This window comes from Mesoplodon bidens, assembly GCF_964165515.1.
Source record: "Mesoplodon bidens genome assembly, chromosome: 1".
In the NCBI taxonomy this organism is placed as follows: Eukaryota; Metazoa; Chordata; class Mammalia; order Artiodactyla; family Ziphiidae; genus Mesoplodon; species Mesoplodon bidens.
In genome coordinates this window covers 143902312-143920022 of record NC_138176.1, presented here as the reverse complement: position 1 = coordinate 143920022, position 17711 = coordinate 143902312, and the positions used below count along the sequence as shown (strand labels likewise).

Genomic DNA, 17711 nt, shown 5'->3' with positions numbered 1-17711 from the left:
ATTATAAGATCTGACAACTTCGAAGAAAGAGCTGAGCCTTCTCTTGATAACCCTGCCTAAAAGACAAAGTACCTTAAGAGAAAACAGTTAAGGATGATTGGCAAGCATTCTATTTAAAAAGGGATCATATCTTATGTTCTGCAAACACCATCACATTCAGAATGATGGCAACAGCATCTTTATCATGAAACAAGAGACATGGAGTAAATACAACAATAGCTGAGAGATATCATGTGTGCTTCCTTTTGGGATTGTTAAATTATTCTACACTGAGGGGAAAAAGGATCCTAAATCCAGCAGAAGGACAGTGAAGGACGGATGATAATAGCCTCAGTATTCTCCCTTTCAAAACTGTTGGCTTCATCCTTCTAGATACACAAGAGAATATTTCGTGGAGATATACTTTTCATATGCTTCTGTAATAATTATTATAACTCTTCACATGTGTTTAATAACCTACTCACCCACAGCTCTTTGTGATGACTTAAGGTTTTGCTTAAATATCCCCAGGAAGTAGATTTTCCTTCCCTTTTTGTAATCAGCTATCAAAAGTTTACAAGCTACCAGGAAAATTTCATTAAGACTGAAAAATATTTCATACATCTGCTTCACAGTTTCTACAAACCTGTAGTAATTGTTGAACATGGTTAACTTTGATTCCAAAAGAAAGAAGGGCAGAGCAGATAGAACTTAGTGTATCTCTGTCAAAGAAGCTAAGATCAATCACTAATCCCCTCCTTCTACTTTACCTCTGTCCTGTCCCTCGTGGCCCTTTATGCAGCTGTGCAGGTTGTTCCCTATACACAGTTATCTTTACAAACAGGTAAGTGGAGGCTGAAATGTAAGTCACACGCCATTCACCAAGGCATGTGCTCCTACATAGGGCTGCATTTCCTCAGCACATCCACCTTTTTCAAATTCTCAAAGATACCCTGTGAGCTCACAACTGCTTTGCCTGTCTGTAACTCTCGGGGCATGGATGGAAATATTGACATAGTGGTAGGCAGTGATCTCTCCTGCATGAGCAGAAAGGTCCCAATAGAAAACTACTAGTGAGTATCAAACATCCCTTTCTCCTTCCTCCTGAGAAAACCTGATTTTATTCATGATGGCAATATGCCCAGTTGAAAACATTCAACTCCTTAGACTCCCTTACAGCTAAGGAGTGTTCAAGCTACACAGCTGTGGCCATAAGGTAGAAGTTGAGGCTTTCCAGGTAAGCTTTGCTCTTTCTGATATAAGTGCCAGCCCTTCCTGTTTTCTTTCCTTTTTCTTTTTGCTTGCAAAGCAGACGGTGTGATGAGGACACCTCAGCCATTTTGTGATTAGATGACAAAATGAAGAAAAATATTCTTCCATGGAGGAGGGTGCACCACCAGGAAGATAAAACAATCCAGGAGAGTAACAGCATCATGAAGACACTTCCCCAATAAAACTTCCCACCATTGGGCTTCCCTGGTGGCGCAGTGGTTGAGAGTCCGCCTGCCGATGCAGGGGACACGGGTTCGTGCCCCTATCCCGGAAGATCCCACATGCCGCGCAGCGGCTGGGCCCGTGAGCCATGGCCGTGGAGCCTGTGTGTCCGGAGCCTGTGCTCCGCAACGGGAGAGGCCACAGCAGTGAGAGGCCCGCGTACAGCAAAAAAAAAAAAAAAAAAAAACTTCCCACCACCAGGCTGCCCGTTGTGTGCAAAAAATAAACGTTTTTGTTAAGCCACTATATACTGTCCCACACAGCAGAAATAACTCTTAACTGACATGTCAGTCTTGCCTCTACCTTGGAAGAGATGTGTGAAAAAGTTGTTGCTAGTTTTCATTTCCAGAATAGTTATTGTATATTAAATTCATCCAGTTCAAAAGTCTCCACATTAATTACCAAGGAGAACCTAACTTACTGTTTCTACCACATACACAAGTAATTTAAGTAGATTTTAGTTAAACGGCACAGATATACTGCTAAAGACGAAATATGAAAAACCCCAAAGTTAACAGAAGGAAAGAAATCATAAAGATCAGATCAGAAATAAATGAAAAAGAAATGAAGGAAACGATAGCAAAGATCAATAAAACTAAAAGCTAGTTCTTTGAGAAGATAAACAAAATTGATAAACCATTAGCCAGACTCATCAAGAAAAAAAGGGAGAAGACTAAAGTCAGTAGAATTAGAAATGAAAAAGGAGAAGTAGGAACTGACGCTGCAGAAATACAAAGGATCATGAAAGATTATTACAAGCAACTATATGCCAATGAAATGGACAACCTGGAAGAAATGGACAAATTCGTAGAAATGCACAACCTTCCAAGACTGAAGCAGGAAGAAATAGAAAATATGAACAGACCGATCACAAGCATTGAAATTGAAACTGTAATTAAAAATCTTCCAACAAACAAAAGCCCAGGACCAGATGGCTTCACAGGAGAATTCTATCAAACATTTAGAGAAGAGCTAACACCCATCCTTCTCAAATTCTTCCAAAATATAGCAGAGGGAGGAATACTCCCAAACTCATTCCACAAGGCCACCATCACCCTGATACCAAAACCAGACAAAGATGTCACAAAGAAAGAAAACTACAGGTCAATATCACTGATGAACATAGATGCAAAAATCCTCAACAAACTACTAGCAAACAGATTCCAACAGCACATTAAACGGATCATACACCATGATTGAGGGGGTTTATCCCAGGAATGCAAGAATTCTTCAATATATGCAAATCAATCAATCTGATACACCAAATTAACAAATTGAAGGAGAAAAACCGTATGATCATCTGAATAGATGCAGAAAAAGCTTTCGACAAAGTTCAACACTCATTTATGATAAAAACTCTCCAGAAAGTAGGCATAGAGGGAACTTACCTCAACATGATAAAGGCCATATATGACAAACCCACAGTCAACATCGTCCTCAATGGTGAAAAACTGAAACCATTTCCACTAAGATAAGGAACAAGACAAGGTTTCCCACTCTCACCACTATTATTCAACATAGTTTTGGAAGTTTTAGCCATAGCAATCAGAGAAGAAAAGGAAATAAAAGGAATCCAAATAGGAGAAGAAGAAGTAAAGCTGTCACTGTTTGCAGATGACATGATACTATACACAGAGAATCCTAAAGATGCTACCAGAAAACTACTAGAGCTAATCAATGAATTTGGTAAGGTAGCAGGATACAAAATTAATGCACAGAAATCTTTTGCATTCCTATACACTAATGATGAAAATCCTGAAAGTGAAATTAAGAAAACACTCCCATTTACCAGTGCAACAAAAAGAATAAACTACCTAGGAATAAACCTAAGGAGACAAAAGACCTGTATGCAGAAAATTATGACACTGATAAAAGAAATTAAAGATGATACAAACAGATGGAGACATATACCATGTTCTTGGATTGGAAGAATCAACATTGTGAACATGACTATACTACCCAAAACAATGACTACAGATTCAATGCAATCTCTATCAAACTACCACTGGAATTTTTCACAGAACTAGAACAAAAAATTTCACAATTTGTACGGAAACACAAAAGACCCCGAATAGCCAAAGCAATCTTGAGAAAGAAATATGGAGCTGGAGGAATCAGGCTCTCTGATTTCAGACTATACTACAAAGCTACAGTAATGAAGACAGTATGGTACTGGCACAAAAACAGAAATATAGATCAATGGAACAGGATAGGAAGCCCAGAGATAAACCCACACACATATGGTCACCTTATCTTTGATAAAGGAGGCAAGAATATACAGTGGAGAAAAGACAGCATCTTCAATAAGTGGTGCTCGGAAAACTGTACAGCTATGTATAAAAGAATGAAATTAGAACACTCCCTAATACCATACACAAAGATAAACTCAGAATGGATTAAAGACCTAAATGTAAGGCCAGAAACTATCAAACTCTTAGAGGAAAACAGGCAGAACACTCTTTGACATAAATCACAGCAAGAACCTTTTTGACCCACCTCCTAGAGAAATGGAAATAAAAACAAAAATAAACAAATGGGACCTAATGAAACTTCAAAGCTTTTGCACAGCAAAGGAAACCATAAACAAGACCAAAAGACAACCCTCAGAATGGGAGAAAATATTTGCAAATGAAGCAACTGACAAAAGATTAATCTCCAAAATTTACAAGCAGCTCAGGCAGCTCAATATAAAAAAAATAAACAACCCAATACAAAAATCGACAGAAGACCTAAATAGACATTTCTCCAAAGAAGAGATACAGATTGCCAGCAAGCACATGAAGGAATGCTCAACATCATTAATCATTAGAGATATGCAAATCAAAACTACAGTGAGATATCATCTTACACTGCTCAGAATGGCCATCATCAAAAAATCCACAAACAATAAATGCTGGAGAGGGTGTGGAGAAAAGGGAACCCTCTTGCACTGTTGGTGGGAATGTAAATTCATACTGCCACTATGGGGAACAGTATGGAGGTTCCTTAAAAAACTAAAAATAGAACTACCACATGACCCAGCAATCCCACTACTGGGCATATACCCTGAGAAAACCATAATTCAAAAAGAGACATGTACCAAAATGTTCATTGCAGCTCTATTCACAATAGCCCGGAGCTGGAAACAACCTAAGTGTCCATCATCGGATGAATGGATAAAGAAGATGTGGCACATATATACAATGGAATATTACTCAGCCATAAAAAGAAACGAAACTGAGCTATTTGTAATGAGGTGGATAGACGTAGAGTCTGTCATACAGAGTGAAGTAAGTCAGAAAGAGAAAGACAAATACCGTATGCTAACACATATATACGGAATTTAAAAAAAAAATGTCATGAAGAACCTAGGGGTAAAACGGTAATAAAGACACAGACCTACTTGAGAATGGACTTGAGGATATGGGGAGGGGGAAGGGTAAGCTGTGACAAAGCGAAAGAGAGGCATGGACATATATACAGTACCAAACGTAAGGTAGATAGCTAATGGGAAGCAGCCGCAGAGCACAGGGAGATCAACTCGGTGCTTTGTGACCGCCTGGAGGGGTGGGATGGGGAGGGTGGGAGGGAGGGAGATGCATGAGGGAAGGGATGTGGGAACAGATGTATATGTATGACTGATTCACTTTGTTATAAAGCAGAAACTAAAAAAAAAAAAAAAAAAAAAAACTAAAAATAGAACCACCATATGACCCAGCAATCCCACTACTGGGCATATACCCTGAGAAAACCATAATTCAAAAAGAGTCATGTACCACAATGTTCATTGCAGCTCTATTTACAATAGCCAGGACATGGAAGCAACCTAAGTGTCCATTGACAGATGAATGGATAAAGAAGATGTGCCACATATATACAATGGAATATTACTCAGCCATAAAAAGAAATGAAATTGAGTTATTTGTAGTGAGGTGGATGGCCCTAGAGTCTGTCATACAGAGTGAAGTAAGTCAGAAATATAAAAACAAATACCGTATGCTAACACATATATATGGTATCTAAAAAACAAACCAAAAAAGTGGTCATGAAGTACCTAGGGGCAAGATGGGAATAAAGACGCAGACCTACTAGAGAATGGACTTGAGGATACGGGGAGGGGGAAGGGGTAAGCTGGGACAAAGTGAGAGAGTGGCATGGACATATATACACTACCAAATGTAAAATAGATAGCTAGTGGGAAGCAGCCGCATAGCACAGGGAGATCAGCTCAGTGCATTGTGACCCCCTAGAGGGGTGGGATAGGGAGGGTGGGAGGGAGGGAGACACAAGAGGGAAGAGATACGGGGATATATGTATATGTATAACTGATTCACTTTGTTATAAAGCAGAAACTGACACACCATTGTAAAGCAATTATACTCCAATAAAGATGTTAAAAGAAAAAAAAAGACGAATTATGACTTTTCCTAAAGTCTTGGTAAGATTCCAAGGGAAGGGGAATAACAGTTAACATTTAGCTGAGCTCTGCTGTTTTCTCTGTTTAATATGCTCAGCATATAGAATTTTTTAAAGATCTTGGCACATGGTCAGTAAATATTGAATAATGATTACAATGATGGTGATATATCAACTGTTTTAATTTCCAAAAGAACGGTTTATGCTATAGATAAAAATAGACTGGATACATTATACATCCTCATGTTAAAGCTCCTAAAAAGAACAACCCTCCATCCAGAGGCCAAAGTGTCTTGCTATTTAAGAACTGTAAGGTTTTACTAAAAATTTACTCATAGTAAACTTTGATGAAAGTCTACATAATTATTTTCATGAAATAAGAATTTTTGTGAGTATCATTTAAAAGGAGAGTTCCAGAGAGTTGGTATAGATGCACAGTGTTTGTGCCCTGGTGACTGGTACTACGTGTAAGATGAGAAATAATCATTTAGCAAACATCCTTTGTGCCTTACACCCTACTCAGAGTGTCAACTCCAGAAGGCACTGTTTTTCAGCCTCTGTAAGCTTGGACCTTAGAATATTACAATTCACCCCCTACTGAAACTTCTCTCTGTTGTTTTCCAGGCACCATGTCTGGAGGTGAAAAAGTAGATTACTGTGTCTCTCCTGGAAGTGTTCATGGTCTTTTGGTGGAAATATATCTATATTTATACCAAAATAAGGAGAATCTAGTAATTGAGGGGGGTAATCACCTTACAATTGTAATATATGAATAAAAACTGCTAGAAATAAAAAGGGAAACAGGAGAACATAGTACTAGTAGGATATTTTAAGACATGTCTTTCAGTCTTTGATACAAGTAAGCAAAAATAATCCTAGAAATAATAGAAATCTGAATAACAGATCTTTCAAACAGCTCTATAGAGAGGAAAACTTGTATCACATAAATAAATACTTTTTTAAATTGCTTATAGAAAATTTCAGACACTGACTCTTTATTTGGCCACAAAGAAAATATCAGTCCGACCGGAGCCAAGATGGCGGCGGCGCGGCCGCGGGCTCCTGGGCCGGCGGAGGGGCGGCGGCGGTTCGGGCGGCGGCTCTCGGCGCTCTGAGGCGCGGGGCGCGGCGGGCGCAGGGCTCATGTAATCAAGGAAGTTTCTTTGTTGCGTGTATCTTTTCAGAACACAACAGGAATTGAAAATGAATCAGAACGCTGAACCTGTGGCAGCCGCCGAGACCCTGGCCGAGGTACCTGAGCATGTGCTTCGAGGCCTTCCAGAGGAAGTGAGGCTTTTCCCATCTGCTGTTGACAAGACTCGGGTTGGTGTCTGGGACACTAAGCCAATTTTAAAAGGCAAAAAGTTTGGGCCATTTGTTGGTGATAAGAAAAAAAGATCTCAGGTTAAGAATAATGTATACATGTGGGAGGTCTATTACCCAAATTTGGGGTGGATGTGCATTGATGCCACCGATCCAGAGAAGGGGAACTGGCTGCGCTATGTGAATTGGGCTTGCTCAGGAGAAGAGCAAAATTTATTTCCACTGGAAATCAACAGGGCCATTTACTATAAAACTTTAAAGCCAATCGTGCCGGGCGAGGAGCTCCTGGTCTGGTACAATGGGGAAGACAACCCCGAGATAGCAGCTGCGATTGAGGAAGAGCGAGCCAGCGCCCGGAGCAAGCGGAGCTCCCCGAAAAGCAGGAAAGACCAACTGGAGCACGCAGCTGGCAGAGCCTCTATGTAGGACCCTTCAGGAACCTGAGGGGAAGAAAAAAATCCCAAGAAAATAAAAACAAAGCAAACAAAACTGAAGACAGCTGAAGACAAGTGAGCCAGATTCCACCTCTGCAAATATGAGAGATTCTGTGGAAGGCCCCAGAGACGAAGACGAGAAGCCTTCCGCTTCCGCCCCCGAGCAGACGGCCGTCCTTCAGGAGGCGGTTAGTCAGGATGTGCCTCCGGAGCCCGCCCTCCCGCCCCCTGCCCAGGACCCCCAGGCGGGACCGGCCGCAGAGCTGGACGCGGCGCGTAGCGAGGCGAACGACGCGGAGGAGGAAGAGGAGGAGGAGGGGGAGGAGGGGGAGGAGGGGGAGCTGGACGAGGAGGAGGAGGAGGCGGCTGGCGTGCCAGGCGAGAGCGCCGTGGGAGAGCCGGAGATGCGGTGTGACGAGAGGCCGGAGGATTTATTAGAAGAGCCACAGACTGTTCCGACGGGCGCTCTTGAAGACTCTCCGGACGTAGCACCTGCTCTCAGAATTCCCAAAGCTAAAGAAGAGGCCAACGGTGACGTGTTTGAAACGTTTCTGTTTCCGTGTCAGCATTGCGAGAGGAAGTTCACGACCAAACAAGGGCTGGAGCGGCACATGCACATCCACATATCCACGGTAAACCACTGCGAGAAGGCGTTCGGCACGCAGATCAACCGGCGGCGGCACGAGCGGCGCCACGAGGCGGGGCTGAAGTGCAAGCCCAGCCTGACGCTCCGGCCGCCGGAGGCCCCAGCCGATGGCAAGGCGCCCGGGGACGGCGCCCCTGCGAAGGATGACGCGCAGCCTCCCAGTCTCGGGCAAGACTCTCTGGCCTTGAATTCAGAGAAGGCTTCCCCAGACACAGTCAATTCTTCTGTTGTAGAAGAGAACGGAGAAGTTAAAGAGCTTCATCCGTGCCAATACTGTAAAAAGGTTTTCGGAACCCACACTAACATGAGGCGGCATCAGCGCAGGGTCCACGAGCGGCACCTGATCCCTAAGGGGGTGCGGCGGAAAGGGGGTCTCCTCGAAGAGCAGCGGCCCCAGGCAGAGCAGGCCCCCCCTGCCCAGAGCGTCTACGTACCCAGCACCGAGCCAGAGGAGGAAGGGGAGGCAGACGACGTGTACATCATGGATATTTCTAGCAATATCTCTGAAAATTTGAATTACTGTATTGATGGTAAAATTCAGACCAGCTGCAGCACCAGTAACTGTGATGTCATTGAGATGGAATCCGGTTCGGCAGACGTGTACGGCATCAACTGTCTGCTCACCCCAGTTACAGTGGAAATAACTCAAAATATAAAGACCACACAGGTCCCTGTAACGGATGATCTTCCTAAAGAGCCTTCCAGCAGCACAAACAGTGAGTCCAAGAGACGGAGGACTGCCAGTCCCCCTGTGTTGCCCAGAATTAAAGCCGAGGCCGAGTCTGATCCCGTAGCACCTTCATGTTCCCTGAGCCTGCCTCTCAGCATATCAACCACAGAGGCCGTTTCGTTCCACAAAGATAAAAATGTGTATTTGTCATCAAAGCTCAAACAACTTCCTCAGACCCAGGATAAACTAACTCCTCCCGCAGGGATGTCAGCCACTGAAATACCTAAATTAGGTCCTGTCTGTGTGTCCACACCTGCGTCGATGCTCCCTGTGACCTCGAGCAGGTTTAAGAGGCGGACCAGCTCTCCCCCCAGCTCCCCACAGCACAGTCCTACCCTTCGATACTTTGGGAAGCCGGGCGATGGGAAAGCCATGTGGACTGAGGCAGTTCTGAGTTCCAAAAAGCCCAAATTAGAAAGTCATAGCAACTCACCAGCATGGAGTTTGTCTGGGAGAGATGATAGAGAAACTGGGAGCCCTCCAGGCTTTGATGAATATAAAGTATCTAAAGAGTGGGCAGCTAGTTCTACTTTTAGCAACGTATGCAACCAACAGCCACTGGATTTGTCCAGTGGTGTAAAACAGAAGGCCGAGGGTACAGGCAAGGCTCCGGTCCAGTGGGAATCTGTGTTAGATCTCAGTGTGCATAAAAAGCCTAGTAGTGACTTTGAAGGCAAGGAATTCAAAGAAAATCATTTGGTGCAGCCAGCCTGCAATGCTGTAAAGAAAAAGAAGCCAACCACCTGCATGCTACAGAAGGTCCTTCTCAGTGAATACAATGGCGTCGACTTACCTATAGAAAATGCTCCAGATGTGACCAGGAGCCCCAGTCCTTGTAAACCCCTAGATCCTCAGCCGGACCCTGACCTTGGTCCCGACTCTAGCTTACCGGCTCCTCCTGGCGAGTCTCCTCCTTCGTCACCTGCCCTGCAGACATCTTCCCTTTCTTCCGAGCAGCTGCCTCCCCTCTTGACCCCAACCAATCCCTCTTCCCCCCAGCCCTGTCCTCCTGTGTTAACCGTTGCCACCCCACCCCCTCCGCTGCTTCCTACTGTACCTCTTCTGGCCCCCTCTTCCGGGGCATCCCCTCATCTGTGTCCCTCCCCACTCTCGAATGCCACCGCACAGTCCCCACTTCCAATTCTTTCCCCAACGGTGTCTCCCTTGCCATCTCCCATTCCTTCCGTGGAGCCCCTTATGTCTGCTGCTTCACCGGGGCCTCCGATGCTTCCTTCATCTTCCTCCTCATCTTCTTCGCCTTCATTCTCTTCTTCATCCTCCTCCTCTTCTCCTTCGCCACCTCCTCTCTCGGCAGTATCGTCTGTGGTTTCCTCGGGGGATAATCTGGAAGCCTCTCTCCCCATGATATCTTTTAAACAGGAGGAATTAGAGAATGAAGGTCTGAGAGCGAGGGAAGAATCCCAGTCTGCCACTGCGCGGGATATCGTTCAGGAGACATTCAACAAAAATTTTGTCTGCAACGTCTGTGAATCACCTTTTCTTTCCATTAAAGATCTAACCAAACATTTATCCATTCATGCTGAGGAATGGCCCTTCAAATGTGAATTTTGTGTGCAGCTCTTTAAGGCTAAAACTGATTTGTCAGAACATCGCTTTTTGCTTCATGGAGTTGGGAATATCTTTGTGTGTTCGGTTTGTAAAAAAGAATTTGCGTTTTTGTGCAATCTGCAGCAGCACCAGCGAGATCTCCACCCCGATAAGGTGTGCACACACCATGAGTTTGAAAGCGGCACCCTGAGGCCCCAGAACTTTATGGATCCCAGCAAGGCCCACGTAGAGCATATGCAGAGTTTGCCAGAAGATCCTTTAGAAACGTCTAAAGAAGAAGAGGAGCTGAACGATTCCTCAGAAGAGCTTTACACGACCATAAAAATAATGGCTTCTGGAATAAAGACGAAAGATCCAGATGTTCGGTTGGGTCTCAATCAACATTACCCAAGCTTTAAACCACCTCCATTTCAGTACCATCACCGCAACCCCCTGGGCATTGGTGTGACGGCCACAAATTTCACTACACACAACATCCCACAGACGTTTACCACCGCCATTCGCTGCACCAAGTGTGGGAAAGGTGTGGACAACATGCCTGAGCTGCACAAACACATCCTGGCATGTGCCTCCGCCAGCGACAAGAAGAGGTATACCCCGAAGAAAAATCCAGTCCCGCTGAAGCAGACTGTGCAGCCCAAAAACGGTGTGGTGGTTTTGGACAACTCTGGGAAGAACGCCTTCCGACGAATGGGACAGCCCAAAAGACTGAACTTTAGTGTTGAGCTCAGCAAAATGTCCTCGAATAAGCTCAAGTTAAATGCGTTGAAGAAAAAAAACCCATTTTGTCCAGAAAGCCATCCTTCAAAAAAACAAATCTGCAAAGCAGAAAGCCGACCTAAAAAATGCGCCTGAGCCGTTCGCGCACATCTGCCCGTACTGCAACAGAGAGTTCACGTACATCGGGAGCCTGAACAAGCACGCCGCCTTCAGCTGTCCCAAGAAACCTTTCTCCTTCCAAAAAAAAAAAGCTTCCCATTCATCCAAGAAAGGAGCACACCCATCACCTGCAAGTAGTGACAGAAACAACAGCAGCAGCCACCGCAGACGGACAGCGGATGCAGAGATCAAAATGCAGAGCATGCAGGCGCCTCTGGGCAAGACCAGAGCTCGCAGCTCGGGCCCTGCACAGGTCCCACTGCCCTCCTCGTCCTTCAGGTCCAAGCAGAATGTTAAATTTGCAGCTTCGGTTAAGTCCAAAAAACCGAGCTCCTCCTTAAGGAACTTAAGCCCGATCCGAATGGCCAAAATGACTCACAACGAGAGCAAGAAGCCCAGAGCTGCGGCCAAGAATCCTGCAGCTCAGCTCTCGGGCAAGACGTCTGGGAGCCTGCACGTGAGGGCACAGAAAAGCAGAGCTGTCTTACAGAGCAAATCGGCCTTGGCCAGTAAGAAGCGGACAGACAGGTTCAGTGTAAAATCTAGAGAAAGAAGTGGGGGGCCGATCACCCGAAGCCTGCAGCTGGCAGCTGCTGCCGACCCGAGTGAGAACAGGAGGGGGGACCGCAGCGGCAAGCAGGAGCTGAAGGACTTCAGGAACTTCCAGTAGAAAAGCCCCCCAAACAAACCTTAATTGACTAAATAAAGATAATGCATGCTCAACTTAGGATAAGCACTACGGCAAAGGATACGAAATCTACCAAGCTTGCAAGACCAGTTGAAGCTGACTCAGAAACCCTAACACACAGCTGATTTGCCAGCAGGCTTCTTGTTGCCCTGGTTAGAGTCAGGCATCCGCTTCTTCGCTGGCGCCCAACACACGTGCTCGGCTCACAGGTGATTGAGATGCACAGAGGAGGGCGCTATAGCACGGGCTAGCTGACCTGGCTCCTCGTCACGGGACTGGTAACTCAGACCTGAGCGTGGCCCTGGCTTTTGGCACAGAGCAGAGAAGGGAATGAGTTGAACCTAATCTTGCAAAGCAAGTTCTCTGTTTTATCAGTAGTTTGTTGTAGATTTCAGGGATGACGGATTCTGATGCACTCGTTTTATAATGTTTTGGTCACACCAGCTCTTGATGCCTTTCAGAGGCATTTAGCTTCTTTCTCAGCCTGTTTTTTGTTGTTGTTGTTGTTGTTGTTGTTTGTTTGTTGTTTTTTATCACAAGCCGATTGCCAGCATAATGGAGAGGAAACCAGATTGGATATGGACTCTTTTTTATGCCTCTTCCAGTGTCATGTTTATATATCCAAATGGACATTATCCTCTCAGATTATTATCTGGCACTAATTTATAACTGTTGTATTATCGGAGACGGTAGCAATATATCAGTGCCCAGGATACATCACAGGCCTGTATAGATGTATGTCTACACCTAAGTGTAAATGAATTTACTTATCAGGTTTTACGCATCAGTCTCTAATAGAGATTTAAAAAACCCAACGAATTGGCCTATTTCTGAGTATACAAGTATCATTTCTCCATGCATTATTATATGCCTTCCCTCTAATGAATGACGGAGTTGGTGGAAAATGGCTAAGTTTTATTCGTGTTGTTTTTTTTGTTGTTGTTGTTCTCAACTTTAAAAGTAATCTACCTCTTAAAATTTGTAGTTAATACTTGTTTGGTGAATTTGTGCCACTTTAACCCTTTCACTATCATTCCCATTTTGTTACATTTCTGTTATGGGGACTTTATGTTGAAATATTGTATAAAGCATTTGTAGCAGTTTAAAAATAAAATATTTAAAATTATTTAAATTGTTTTGGACGCTTCAATTGTATTATATGTGATTTACATTTTACATTTTGTATGAGTTGTTAATCTGGAGAGTGTTCTTGTATTGAAGTTTGCTGTTAGTAATTTTATTGTTTCTTGTTGGAGAGTGATATAAAAGACTATTCTAATGAAAACATTAAAATTTACAAATTGACATACAAAAGGGGTTGTCCGTTGATTTTAACCAACGTAGCCTTGAGAGAGAGAGAGAGAGAGAGGTTAATTATAGACAGACAAGTTAAGAGTGGTGTTTGCTATTTTTCCCCTTCCAGCATGACATAAATCATTTGAGCTTGTCAGATGTACAGAAAGTTTTCTTATGCTGTTGCTAGCAAGCACTTACTGACGGGGGAATCCAAATGATGCATTTTATATCATTGTAACCAATAAAAAACTTTCTAAAAGCTGTGGAAGGACTGTATTTTGTACATCATTGGGAGCAGTTAAGGGGGAAAATGAAGGTGCACGTGGGAGGGGTGCTCACAGGCTGCATTTCTAAAGTGCAGTTGTCGAGCCCCACGGCCGACCTCTTCCCACTTGTTTCTGTTTGGCATTGATTGAATATTTGCGAATTCACATCATTTCCATACCACCTAGAGAGTAGACGTGCAATTGGACGGTGGTGCTAAGAAGTGCGTGGAGAACTTTCTTTGGTAAGAGTGAAATAATTTCCTGTATGGGGTGTCAGTTTCCTCTGTGCTTGCGAACAGTTCGCTCTAGTCTGGAGGTTTTTATATTTATGGATCCCCCGAAGAATGAAACAAAGAAGTTGTAACATTTGTATTAGGTTGATATGGAATTGCTGTTTGTTTGTTTGTTTGTGTTTTTAAAGATTAAAAATGGCTGAAACAAGCAGTTTCATAAAAAAAATAAAATAAAATAAAATATCAAGTAATTCCCCAAAGAATGCAAACAACATTCTCTGATGACTGTGAAATTAATCTACAAATAAAAAAGATATAAACAACCAATGTGCAACCGCTTAAAAATGTTAAGAAAAAATATTTAAATAATATTGGGGCCAAGAAGAATTAAAAATCTTGCTTTCAAATTATTTAGAAAATAATCATTAAAAAATATTAAACATCAAAACACATAGGCTATAGTTAATGCTATTTACAGAAAAAATTTATAACCTTAGAATATTTCATTAATAATTAAGAAAAAAGATAAATTACTTAAACATTTATGAGTTAGCATAAAATTGTAGAATTAAATAATTCTCTCTTTAGTTAGGTTATGAAATATTTTTACCCAGCTTTGATTACTGGGAATCAGTTAAAGCAAAAATTCTTACCCTGGGCCCATAAATACTTTTTTCTGTGTTCCTATGGTATAAAAGGCTTTTTTTTTTTTAAACTTGACGAGGAAACATATAAAACAAAAAGCTTAGAATAATTGTTAAATCAATCAAAGAAATTTCTCTGTAAGACTAGATTTAACTGTATCTTTACATGATATAGCAAGAGAAAAACTCCATATGTGTATGTGTGTGTAATTTTCCTCCATTCAATATAAAGAGACAACTCTTGTGTTTTCCATATGTTACTAACTAAGCTTGTGAAATTTTGAAGATGACTACCATGTATCATCATTTTCCTTTTGGAAAAGAGTTAATCAACAATATTTTTAGAAACAAAGTTCTTCTGGTGCTCACAAAAACCTGTATGTAATATGGAGCTTATTTATTTCTCATTTAAAAAAAGGAGAATAAACCCAAGGTAGTGCAAGGGTAGAATTCAAATGATAACAGTGAATTAATAAATTAGAAAACCAAAAAGCAAGGAAAATTATTTGTTATAGTGGTTTTTGGGGAGAGAGATAGGGATAAAACCCTAGGTATACTAACTAGAAAATTAATGTATAAAATATGAAAGGGCCATGTGTAATAAGTACAGATTAAAAGAAACTTGAATTGCTTATATGAGAATTCTGCATAATAACACCATAATGATAAATTTCATGTTAATGATACCATGCAATGATAAAGTAGACTATTGACTAAATGTATAAAAAAATTGATCTAAGAATTTCCCATTCAACATTTAGGCCATACTTGCACTAAAGCATTATTCACTGTTTATTCAAAATTCAAATTTAACTGGGCATTTTGTGTTTTATCAGACAAACTTACTTAAGAAGAAAAATGGTTACCTTTGAAAATAGTACTGAAGGAAGTCTTTCAAACTTTTCAAAAGACATATTTACTTAGTATGTAAATGGTTCCTAATCATAGATATGTTTCCTTTTCCAAAAAAATCAATAAAGGCGATGTAACAAAGATAATACAATTTCACAAAAATAATACAAACAAAATTAACTATAAACCATTTAATTCTGTAAATAAAGATGCAAAAGTTTTAAATAAAACATTCATAAATAATTACAGCAATGTATTAAGTTAATGGAACACCTTGAACTGTCCTTCATTCCAGTAACAGAAATATGGTTCAAATGGGAAAAGGTGCAATTATAACAACCACTTCTATCTATCCTCAATGTCACCCTCTAGTTTTCCCCTTCGATATTCTAATAAATTGCAGTCTTTCTGCATCCATTCTTACCCTTTCAAACTCATTTTCCAACCTGCTAACAGAGTAATACTGTATTTTGAAAGCACATATAGTATCATTTCACACTCATTCTCAGAACACATAAATAATCTATATATTATCTGTAGAATAAATCCCCAAACTCTTAACAAGGACATGCAAAGCTCTCTCAAATCTACATCTGCATTATTTATTTTCTCTTTGTATATGCAAATATGTAAGATATATATAAGTTATAATGCATAATAATGAAAGCTTAAGAACCCATTATTTAAATCAAGAACTAGAACACCACCAATAATGTGTTCTTTCCTCAGCATATCCTTCTACCTACTCACAGCCAAACAAATAACCACAATCCTGAGTTTGTGATCATAATTCTTTTGTTCTGTCTTATTTTTTAAATAAATTTATTTATTTATTTATTTGTTTTATGTTTTGGCTGTGTTGGGTCTTCTTTGTTGCGTGTGCGGGCTTTCTCTAGTTGCAGCAAGTGGGGGTTACTCTTCGTTGCAGTGCACAGGCTTCTCATTGCCGTGGCTTCTCTTGCTGTGCAGCACAGGCTCTAGGCACACAGGCTTCAGTAGTTGTACCACGTGGGCTCAGTAGTTGTGGCTAGCAGGGTCGTAGCACACGGACCTAGTTGCTCTGCACCAGGGCTCTAACCTGTGTCCCCTGCATTGGCAGGAGGATTCTTAACCACTGCGCCACCAGGGAAGTCCTCTGGTTTTTTTTAATGAATGAGTCTTTAGGTAATAAAGTAATTGGTTTTGCTTGTTCTTGAGATTCACAAAAGTGGCCTCTTACTGCATAGTTTTCCAAGACTAGCATTTTCTTTCAACCTTGTTTTATTAATATTATTATCATTGCATGTATATGTGGAGATCTACTTTAAGCTGGGTTGGGGTTTTACCAGACTGATATGATGGATGGAGAGAGACCAGGGAAGCTGAACATGTAAGCAAGGGTGTGATAATAATGATTGTCTATGGAATTTAAAGAAGATATTGATCACACAAGAGGGATGAGGAGCATGGAAAACATGACTTCATCAATGCTTTATAGGTCCTGGTGGGGATCAAAAGATTGTTAGAGTCAAACAACTAGTAAAAGTAAGTTAGAAAGATAGAAAGTGATGTTGAGAGAATATATTTCAAATACTAATGAATATGAAAAGATCAAGAGAGGAGAAAAAAGATGTGAACTTATTTATTTATTTATTTATTTTGCGGTATGCGGGCCTCTCTCTGTTGTGGCCTCTCCCGTTGCAGAGCACAGGCTCCGGACGCGTAGGCTCAGCGGCCATGGCTCACGGGCCCAGCCGCTCTGCGGCATGTGGGATCTTCCCAGACCGGGGCATGAACCCGTGTCCCCTGCATCGGCAGGCAGACTCTCAACCATTGCACCATCAGGGAAGCCCTGAACTTTTAACTAGATGCCAAAAAAGCCTATTTTTTTAAATTATAGATAATTTTATAAAAGATTATAAAAAGGTATATTTCAAACCAACACCTAGCACTATATTTAAGGGTGATATCATGTCTATTAAAGGTAGGACTAAAACAGTCTTTTGCCTTATCATCAATGTTATTTAGCATTGTTCTGGAGGAATTACTACAAAAAATTGAATTTTAGCTCCTGACTGAAAATATTCCTCTTCACTCTAAATTTCTGGCACCATTTTCAGTGATATCAACATTCTGCTCAGATACAATGACCTTTCTCTTTACTTCAGCAGACCTTTGCATCACCAGAGACCAAACACCTCCAAAATCTCAATTTCTTACACTGTACCCTCTGAACAATTCCTTTGAGCTTTCCCACTCTCTTGCTCAAGTATACTCCCTGTGACTATAAAGAGATTGAACAAA

The 17711-nt window shown here is 41.7% G+C and overlaps 2 protein-coding genes across 2 annotated transcripts; both read left to right on the top strand.

Annotated features, from left to right (window-relative positions):
- Positions 1-6949: 6949 nt before the first annotated feature.
- On the top strand, positions 6950-7617 carry LOC308612912 (PR domain zinc finger protein 2-like; the record flags this gene model as incomplete). The annotated part of the gene is made up of 1 exon (XM_081225727.1): positions 6950-7617. Exon 1 carries the CDS (start codon positions 7072-7074, stop codon positions 7615-7617), a length of 546 nt encoding a protein of 181 aa, XP_081081853.1. The 5' UTR covers positions 6950-7071.
- A 65-nt stretch (positions 7618-7682) lies between these two features.
- Positions 7683-13649, top strand: LOC308612904 (PR domain zinc finger protein 2-like). Its single transcript, XM_081225714.1, is given in 2 exon segments — positions 7683-11350; positions 11352-13649. Coding segments are annotated over 2 exon segments (4392 nt in total). The 5' UTR covers positions 7683-7726; the 3' UTR covers positions 12120-13649.
- The last annotated feature ends 4062 nt before the right edge of the window (positions 13650-17711 follow it).